The 10,119-nt window shown below is 44.2% G+C and overlaps 1 protein-coding gene across 1 annotated transcript; it reads left to right on the plus strand.

Moving 5' to 3' along the window:
• Nucleotides 1-4,538: 4,538 nt before the first annotated feature.
• On the plus strand, nucleotides 4,539-6,795 carry ASCL4 (achaete-scute family bHLH transcription factor 4). The gene has a single exon (XM_011975546.1). It carries the CDS (start codon nucleotides 5,369-5,371, stop codon nucleotides 5,888-5,890), a length of 522 nt encoding a protein of 173 aa, XP_011830936.1. The 5' UTR covers nucleotides 4,539-5,368; the 3' UTR covers nucleotides 5,891-6,795.
• Nucleotides 6,796-10,119: the final 3,324 nt, after the last annotated feature.

Raw genomic sequence — 10,119 nt, forward strand, 5'->3', positions numbered from 1 at the left:
CAGCCTGGGTGACAGAGTGAGACCCCATCTCTCAAAAAAAAAAAAAAAAAAAAAACCATCTTGAGTGAGTGTTATTTCACAAGTGTGTAAATTTATTCAAAGCTCATTAAATTGTATATTTAACATCCGTGCATTTAATTGTATGTAGATCTTATCATGATTAAAAACCATTAGAACTAATAAGTTTAGTGAAATGACTGTATTAAAGATTAATATGAAGTAATCAGTAACTTTGAATAACAGAAAAAAAAACTTATTCGCTATAGCAACAAAACCTATAAAACATCTTGAAATAAGCATAATAAAATATGTTCAAGACTTACATGTAAAAACCTTTGAAATTAATTAATTAATTTATTTTTATTTTTTGAGATGGAATCTTGCTCTGCAGCCAGTCTGGAGTGCAGCGGCGCAATCATGGCTCACTGCAACGTTTGCCTCCTGGGTTGAAGCGATTCTCCTGCCTCAGCCTCCCGAGTAGCTGGGACTACAGGCACGTGCCACTACGCCCAGCTAATTTTTGTATTTTTAGTAGAGACGGGCTTTCACCATGTTGGCCAGGATGGTCTCGATCTCTTGACCTCGTGATCTGCCCGCCTTCACCTCCCAAAGTGCTGGGATTAGAGGCGTGAGCCACTGCACCTGGCCAAAATTTACTAATGAGCAAAAAAGAAGACCTGAAGAAATGAGTTCTATTATGTGCATATATGGAGAAATGCAACGTTTTTAAACAAAAGGTGATTCTCTCCAAATTAATCTTTTTAATGGAGACAGGGTCTTGCTCTGTTGCCCAGGTTGCAGTGCTGTGGCATAATCACAGCTCACTGCAGCCTCGATCTCCTGGGCTCAATCAATCCACCCACCTTAGCCTCCTGAGTAGCTGCGACCTCAGGCGCATGCCACCATGCCTGACTACTTTCTGTATTTTTTTGCATTGATGGGGTCTCCCCATGTTGCCCTGGCTGGCCTCAAACTCCCGGGCTCAAGTGATATGCCTGTGTAAGCTTCCCAAAGTGTTGGAATTGCAGGTGTGAGCCACTGCACCTGACCCAATTTAATCTTTCTATTTAACACAGCCTCAATTAGAATCGCAAGTGGTGGTTTTTTCCTCATCAATATTAAAAGTGCACATTGCGTTTTTTGGTCTTCTTTTCCGAATTTGGGCAATCCTTGCCCAAAAGTTCTTCCAGATGAATTTTAGAGTCAGCCATTCATTCTCCAAGCCTTGAGTTTGGTGCCTCTTCATAATTCACACCAGGGTGTTACATAGACAAGAGGAGGCCTTGTAAAATTTGCGGTAGGAGAAGGTAGCCTTAAACAAGGAAGAACAGACGAAAGCTAGAAGGAAAGGATTAAGATATACTTGCCCATCTGCCCCCTTTCATGAGCAGACCTAAATAAGACTACACAAACCCAGCCTCAGTTGCTCTTGGCAGGTTAGCATATGTGTTACTTGATCTAGCCAGCCTTAGGACAGCTTTAGGTTGGAGAGAATGTTTATCTGGGTCAAAACTGACTGGAGAGTAATCAGGAGTCAAAACTTCTTCTTTTGATCTCTTACGTAAAGAAGGTAGCCCCCACCCCCATACCCTGCACATCATGTGAGTAAAACAGTCCTGTTGCTACTGGAAAAGTCACTTATTTTCAATGCTTTTGTCCTTTAGGAAAGAATGCTCTGTCAGCATTCTTTGTGACCATGCAGTTAGGTCATTATATTACTTGGATCCTATAAAAAGACCACTGTAGGATCAGGATTTGACCAGTTTTTTTAGATGGAGTTTCACTCTTGTTGCCCAGGCTGGAGTGCAATGGCGCTATCTCAGCTCACCACAACCTCCGCCTCCTGGATTCAAGTGATTTTCCTGCCTCAGCCTCCCGAGTAGCTGGAATTACAGGCATGCGCACCACACCTAGCTAATTTTATATTTTTAGTAGAAGTAGGGTTTCTCCATGTTGGTCAGGCTGGTCTCGAACTACTGACCTCAGGCGATCTGCCTGCCAAAGTGCTGGGATTAAGACATGAGCCACCACGCCTGGCCTTGACCAATTTTGATTGTGGTACTAGGAGAGAGAGAGAGAGAGAAAGTCTTGTAGCTACTTCTTCCTTAGAGACAGAATTTATAAGGAGCCAGAAACCCTGATCCAAGAATTCTAATTTCTAATGATAAATCTGTTGGTTTGGGCCAGATCAGGGTGTGTTGTTTGAACTTTCTACACATTTTCTCTTATTAAGTTTCACTGAGTTATAAAAATAAGTAATAGTGCTGTTATTAACAAGTCAAACAGTAGAAAGATTTATAAAGAAAAATGAACATTCCCCCTTACTCCCCAATGCCACCCTTTCTTTTTAGGCACCCAATGCAAAAAACTATTTAGTGTATGTCTTTCTATTTCATTCTCTATGCTCACAGAAACACATATAAAGGACATACACATCATGTAGAATTGTTTTTATGTTCCCACTGCATATGTCACTCTGCAATTTGCTTTTTTCACTTAACACATTGTGGATATGTCTGCAAGTTCTTACATATAGATTTTACTCATTATTTTTAATAATAGCATAATATTCTAAGATTTTTAACTCTTTTCCTATTGATGGACATTCAGGCTGTTCAGGCTGTTCCCCTTTTCTCCTCCTCCTCCTCCTCCTTCTTCTTCTTCTGACAGTCTTGCTTTGTCGCTCAGCCTATCTCAGCTCACTTCAACCTCCACCTGCCGAGTTCAAGCAATTCTCTTGCCTCGGCCTCCTGAGTAGCTGGGACTACAGGCACATGCCACCTTCCTGGCTAATTTTTAGGATTTTTAGTAGAGATGGGGTTTCACCCTGGGGGTGAGGCTGGTCTTGAACTCCTGACCTCAAGTGATCCACCCATTTTGGCCTCCCAAAGTGTTGGGATTATAGGCATGAGCCACCTTACCTGGACTCTTCTTTTTTTAAAATCACTACAAATGTTACAATAAAAATTATTGTACACATAAATAGGTATTGCTACATTTATTTTGGTAGGACAAAACAGGACAGATATCTGAATCAAAGGATGTGATGTGCACTATTAATTTTAACAGTTTCTTCAGCTGGGATGTGGAGTCACAAGCCTGTAGTCCCAGCTACTCAGGAGGTTGAGGGAGGAGGATCCCTTGAGCCTGGGAGGCGGAGGTTGCAGTGAGCAGAGATTGCATCACTGCCCTCCAGCCTGGGTGACAGAGTGAGACCTGTCTCAAAATAATAATAATTTTAATAGTTTCTTGAAGCAATTTATGCTCCCACCCTTTCCTCTAATCCTTGCCTGCCCTGAATGTTAGCAATCTTTTAAAGTTTTGCCAGTCTAAGAAGGAGAAATGGCACCTCAACTGTTCTTCCTTTTGCTCTCTTCCAGTCTAGTCCCCAATCTGCAGATATAGTTATCTTTTTTGAAACACAGATCTTCAAATGTCACCTCCCTGCTTAAAATATTTCATTATCTTCCTGTCACTCTCAAAGGTTAAAATATTTGACATGGCCAAAAAGCACCTTGTGGTATGACAGCCTACCTGCCTGTGTGGTGGACTTTTCTCCTAATAGAAAGGGCTTTCTCAATTCTACTGAGAAATTGTGATGATATATTAGGCTGTTTGCCAATACAAACCTCATTGGGAGCTACAACTGTTAATTTTTCTTTCTTCTTTTTAAAAGATGGGGGTCTTGCTACATTGGCCAGGTTGGTCTTGAACTCTTGGCCTCAAGCAATCCTCCCGCCTTGGCCTCCCAAAGTGCTGGGATTACAACCTTGAGCCACTGCACCCAGCCAAGCTACACCTTTTAAAATGTGACTGACTTATACCTGAAAGGAATAATTATTTCTATTTTACTTGCCTTGTTTTTTGAGTTGCTTCAGGCAGATCATTTAGAACAAACAGGGAAGCACAGGACTTGCCGAACTAAAAAGAAAAACATGTTAGGGCAGCACCTTGTCTGCTGAGGTAGGCAGAAGGTCTCATCATTAATGTAGGGGGTTTTTGCTTCTCTTGTTTTTAAGTCGGACTTTTAAAGTAGAAGGCGCCTTTAATGTACTGGTTTGCAGAAGAGGAAATCTGATTTTCAGTGTGATAACATATTCTTTGACATTAACCAGTACAGTTGGATTTTTAATGACACTTTCATCTTCAAAGGATTTACCAACACGGATGGATTAATTATTCATTTTTGGGGGGCTGTGTGTTAAAAAGACAAGTCTTCAAAGATGTCATCCTTTCTCCTTGGAACTGGGGGTCTCCACCTTTCAAATGTTGCTTTCCTGCCCCCAAGCGAGAAAATAAATGGCATTTTTTAAAAGAAGAAGAATCCAATGGAAAAATACTCTTTGCACTATGGAAAGATGATGTCCTTATATCCTGGGTGAGATGAGAAGAGGAGGTTGGGAAGCAGTATTTAAGATGTGTTTACAGTAAGCACTGTGAGAAATTACCGGCTAAGCGCGTTTGTTATTGTTCAGTCTTTTGATGTGCTCTTAAACAGTCGCATATATCCGTAAAACACTCTGAGTCAAACATAAGTTGGAACATAATATGCAGACCCTTATATTCTTTGCTACAGTCTGTATTTTTCCTGTACCCTTCAAACATGCCTCATTGGGTTTTTAAAAGATTCCGCTTGGAAGGAGAAAAACCTCAAGCCTCGCCCCGGGTCTTCCTTGACTTGACACATTTGATAACCGCAAGAGAGCAGTTTTTCCTTTGATGAGGCTAAGACCCCAGAAATGAAAGAGCAAGTGTAAGTTTGCAAACACTCTAAAAGCTCCTTCCATTAGACCTGGTCGCGGGAAACCACAAAGGACAGTCAAGTGATTTTCAAGGAGAAAGCCTCTGGTCCCCTTTCCCTCCGCCGCCAGGAGGTCTGCAGGTTCCTGGGAGGAGCTCTTCTCAAATCCTGAAGATTGCTAGGCTCTTGGCGAACGACTCATCTCTTGAAGACCTAGAGTGGTGGATTACAGGCATTGAAAAGCTTTTGGTGGCTTTGGAAGATGACTCTGTTGTGAGCTCACCTTACCAGGCTGGGGGACCAGGCAGAGGAACCCCCTTTGTTATCTTTTGAAAGAAGATCAGCGGGGAAGACGGGGTTTGAAGTGTGGATTAGGAGGTCCCACGTCTTTGCCTACCACCTCTGCTAAATCTTCATAAAGAAATCGAGGAGTGCAATGAACTTCAGAAATCATGCACCGCTTCCTTGAAGCCTGTCCAGGAACCTAACTTCTGGACCCAGAAACTTCTCCAAAGACAGACCCGCTGAGCCAGGCAGTCTGCACCAGCACCTCTGCTTCTAAGATTCTGTTTCGTCGTCTTCTATTGAGAGATTGACCTCTTGGGTGATTTGTGTGCTTTCCAGCAAATGATGGAGACGCGTAAACCGGCGGGACTGCTGGCCTTGCCATACTCGATGCGCGCCGCGCCCCTGGGCGTGCCGGGGACCCTGGCCGGACTCCCGCGGAGGGAACCCCTAAGGGTCGCCCTGCGTCTGGACGCCGCGTGCTGGGAGTGGGCGCGCAGCGGCTGCTCACGGAAACGGCAGTACCTGCCCCTGCCGCTGGACGGCGCCTTCGAGCCCGCTTGCCTCCGCAAGCGCAACGAGCGCGAGCGGCAGCGGGTGCGCTACGTGAACGAGGGCTATGCGCGCCTCCGAGACCACCTGCCCCGGGAGCTGGCTGACAAGCGCCTCAGCAAAGTGGAGACGCTCCGCGCCGCCATCGGCTACATCAAACACCTGCAGGAGCTGCTGGAGCGCCAGGCCCGGGGTCCCGAGGGCGCGGCTGGCGCCGTCCCCCGGCGCAGGGCGGAATGCAACAGCGACGGGGAGTCCAAGGCCTCTTCGGCGCCTTCGCCCAGCAGCGAGCCCGAGGAGGGGAGCAGCTAGCGAGCGCCCGGGCCGGCCAGGATCCCTGCGCCCGCCACATAGCGCGCAGCTGGGCACTCAGCCTAAGGTCCTCTTCGAAGGTGGTTTACATTCTTAATCTGGTATCTTCTCCAGGCCTAAATCTTAGGAAAAAGAAATGCGTACTGGGGTTTGGAGGATGGGGGAGGTGTTTTTACCTTTGGGAATTTCTCCCCTGCCCTTATTGGTTACGTGCCTGCAACTTATAGGTGCTTATTAAGGAGACTCTTTCCCTATACTTCTAAAATGCAAACTGTTCCAGATTCTGAGCGCCTCATTGTAAATACGATTATTCTAAAAACTCAAAGGGCGAGAACAACTGGAATTTCCCACCTTCCGTGGTGTGGGTAAATTGTATACATAAATATTAAACCTTAACCAAAGAAGAACTTTACTGCCACCAAAACAGAAACAACCCCAAACAGCCAAAAACAGACCTTAAAAGTGAGGAACAGTTTCTTGCATTCTTTCCTTTGGAAATTGTATTCGAAATGTAATTGAAAACAATTGTTGACCTCCTGCTTTGGGTGAAGGAGACTGTAAGCTGCTACTTGAGAACGAATTTGCCAGCATGCGCTGTTGACTATGTGAATGATGGTACCAGGGAAGCCATGGCTTGGTACACACTGTTTCATCCAGTGGCCACGTGGAAGCTTCGTAGCATTGAGCAGATAGTAAAATATCTTAGAATTAATTATCTCTTTGGACGAGAGCCCAGATTTGTATGAAAACTTGTTTTTCCTCTCGATTGTTTTGTTCACTGTTTTCTTCATTTTCCTTTTCTCTGCATTCCGCACCGCCCCCCCGCCCGCCGACCTATAGCTCTCCATCTAAGTTTTGGATAAACTAAAGTGGCACTGTGACTTCAAAAATAAAAAAGAGATCTACTTGGAAGTCCTTTTTGAGGGTTGAGCCGGATGGGGGAAAGATGTGGGACAAAAGGGATGGATTGAAGTTGGTACATTCTCAAATATTTTTATCACCATGGGAGCTTCCAGGTACAGTATATGGAAATGATATATGGCCATGTTAAAAACCTTTTTAAAATATTTAATTTGGGTCATTTTTTTTTCTGAGAAACAATTTTGAGTTTGGTAGATAAGTTAAATGCTTGCTGATGTGTGAAAAGATCCCTAAGGTTGTTTTCTAATATGCCGAATTGTCCTTTCCATGGAGGCAGCTTTGGTTTGTGGGGGAAGAGGAAGGGGAGATGGAAATGGACAAAGAGAACTAACAGTGGCAGTGCATCCTCCAGGTGGATTTTACTTAGATTTTATTATCCCCTTTTACAGGTGTAGCAACTAAGGCAGGCTATATATTCAATGGACATCTTTTATGTGCTAGGAATTTTGTTGTGACTTTTTACATTTTGTCCTATTTAGCTTCATACATTTGTGGGGTGGGTATGACAAATATTTTGTGATTAAAAGAAATATGAAGCTCAAAGAGGTTACACACCTTGACCAGTTTAGTGTTGCTAGGATTCCTTGAGCTGAGATCAAGTCCTGAGCCTGAACCCAAAGCCGAGGATTTCTTTCTCCCTTACTGTGCTGTCTCTTGCTCTGTCATTTACTAGCAGAGCAAATGTTGCTGCAACTCAGTTTTCTTACCTGTACAGAAATGTTTACGGAAGTGTATGTGAACGACCTTGGTAATCTGCAAGGCACTAACCAATGATAAATTAGTAGTTTTATTATTTGGGGGGGAAATACTATTTCTCAGTTTATGGAGAGTAAAGCCTGATTAAGAATAAAATCTCCAGGTGGAGTTGGTGTGATTTCTTCAGTGTTTCAAAAGAGGGACAGAGTGACCACACTCTCTTACCTCCTTTGGTAAGGTTCTGGGATACATGCTTTGAACGCTAAATCCATGTTAAAACATATCACTGGCTGGGTGCAGTGGTTCACCCTGTAATCCCAGCACATTGGGAGGCAAATGTAGACGGATCACTTGAGCTCAGGAGTTTGAGACCAACCCTGGTACTGGAAACCTTAATGTGGTTTTATTTGAAGCCCTGTTGAGAATAAGGCAATGATTTTGAGAAATCTTTTGGAAAAATAAAAATAAAACCCTCTCTCAGCTGGGTGTGCTGGCTCATGCCTGTAGTCCCAGCACTTTGGGAGGCCAAGGCAGGAAGATCACTTGAGGCCCGGAGCATGAGACCAGCCCTTGGCAACATATATAAACCTTGTCACTACAAAAATTTAAAAAATGTATCTAGGGTTGGTGACGTGCCTCTATAGTCCCAACTACTCAGGAGGCCGAGGTTGGAGGTTTGCTTGCACTCAGGTGTTCCAGGCCTCAGTGAGCCATGACCGTGTGTCTGCCCGCGCTCCAGCCTGGGCCACAGAGTAAGACTCCTATTTAAAATAATAATAATAATTAAATGAAAGCCTTTTGCAATCATGTAACTTTTTAAAAGAAAAAATCATGCAGTTTTTCTGGGACCTTTCTCGTAACTTACAGGAGGAGCACCAATCCGGGAATGAAGCCTTTAAAAAGGTTTGACCTCTTTTTCTGTGAACAATTTGACTTTCAAAAAGAACACAATAAATTTCCAGTGAATTTTGTGGAAGCAAGAGTGGAGGGGAGTTTTATGGCAATGAAGCTTTCATAAAAGGAGAAAGATTTTCATGTCCTTCAACATCTTCCTTTTTTTAATTTTTCCAACTCAGCCCAGACATATCCCTTGATTGCACTTGATTGCACTGGGACACCCCACCCTGCCCTACCCGGAGCGTGCAAAGTGGGAGGGGCTGTGTTGGGATGTGGCAGAGCGTGCCCTGGCCCTGAGACTGGATCCAGCTCTTGCCACTCATTGACTTCGTGACTTTGAGCAAGTCCCTAACTGTTGTGTTCTCAGTTTCCTATGCTAGGACACATGAAGAGTGGATCACATTATCTTTTAGACTCTTCCAGCTGGAAAACATCATGCATCCAACCTGTGCAAATCCCAGCTGGGGGAAGCGAATGTAATAAGGCATGCCCACTTCCTGCCACACAGCATGGTGCTTTCTGTTCCTATATTTCCCTCTTCCCAGTAGAAAGATCCAGCCCTGAGGCTGCGGCCTACTTTTTTTTTTTTTTTTTGGACTCCTAGTTGCTGTTACCATTCCCAATTAAAACAAAACAACACAAAAAAATCACCGAAAGCTTTATAATTTTTTTATGGAATGGAACTTGAAGACTCTTTACAAGCTGGTGGGGAAATAGACCCATTTTACCTCAATATGAGGAAAAAGGTATACATGGTATAACTGATATCCAAAATGGAAGATATGCTACGAGGAGCCAAAGAAAAGAGGGATTTGGTCCAGCCTCAAGTGAGTAGGGAACAAGAAGGAAAGGCTTTGGTGGATGCAGCGTTTAGTAGGTAAGAATGGAACGAGAACTCCAGGTAGAGGGAACAAGAGGAACAAAGTTGCTGAAAAGACAGGAACTGTTTGGAGAGCCCAGAGAGGCTGAGTAATAGGAGACTACACACGGTGGCTGAGGCAAGACTCTAGGGACATTGACAGCCAAGCTAAAACAGCTTGGAGTTGTTCTTTTAACCAATGGGGAACTATCGAAAAAAAAATTGAGGGACGGTTTTGGAGAAGGTATGTGGTTGAGGATCATGGTACCCCACTGGTAGGAAGCAGCGGACCAATAGGGTATTGCCATAATTAAGGGAGAGGAAATGAAGTGGGCGCCTGAACTCTGGCAGTGTCATTGGGAATGGGAAGGGAGGGATGGATTGGCAAGTGGAACTGATAGGTCTTGGCAACTCAGAGGAGGGGGATGGGATGAGGAAGAGGGCGAAGTTAAAGACAACTGTGGTTGAAATTGAGAGCACAGAAAGAGAAGTGGATTTAAAATCTAAGAGTCTTGTTTTGGAGATGCTGAATGTAAAATACTGGTAGGCTACTCCTGCCCACAAGCAACTGAAAATACTGATGTTGAGGTCAAGAGAAAAGTCAAGCATAGCTGTTTCTTTAAGAGCCACACGCTTATGGGGAGTAGTAGAAGTAGGTGTGATCTCCACAGGGGAATGTTGATGAGAAAAGGAGAAGAGTTGGGCATGGTGGCTCACACTGGGAATCCCAGCACTTTGGGAGGCCGAGGTAGGAGGATCGCTTGAGCCAGGAGTTCAAGACTAGCCTGTGAAACACAGGGCGACTCCCCCATGTCTACAGAAAAAATTAAAAATTAGCCAGGCGTGGTGGTGCATG

Source organism: Mandrillus leucophaeus, unplaced genomic scaffold (assembly GCF_000951045.1).
Source record: "Mandrillus leucophaeus isolate KB7577 unplaced genomic scaffold, Mleu.le_1.0 Scaffold157, whole genome shotgun sequence".
NCBI classification, from domain to species: Eukaryota; Metazoa; Chordata; class Mammalia; order Primates; family Cercopithecidae; genus Mandrillus; species Mandrillus leucophaeus.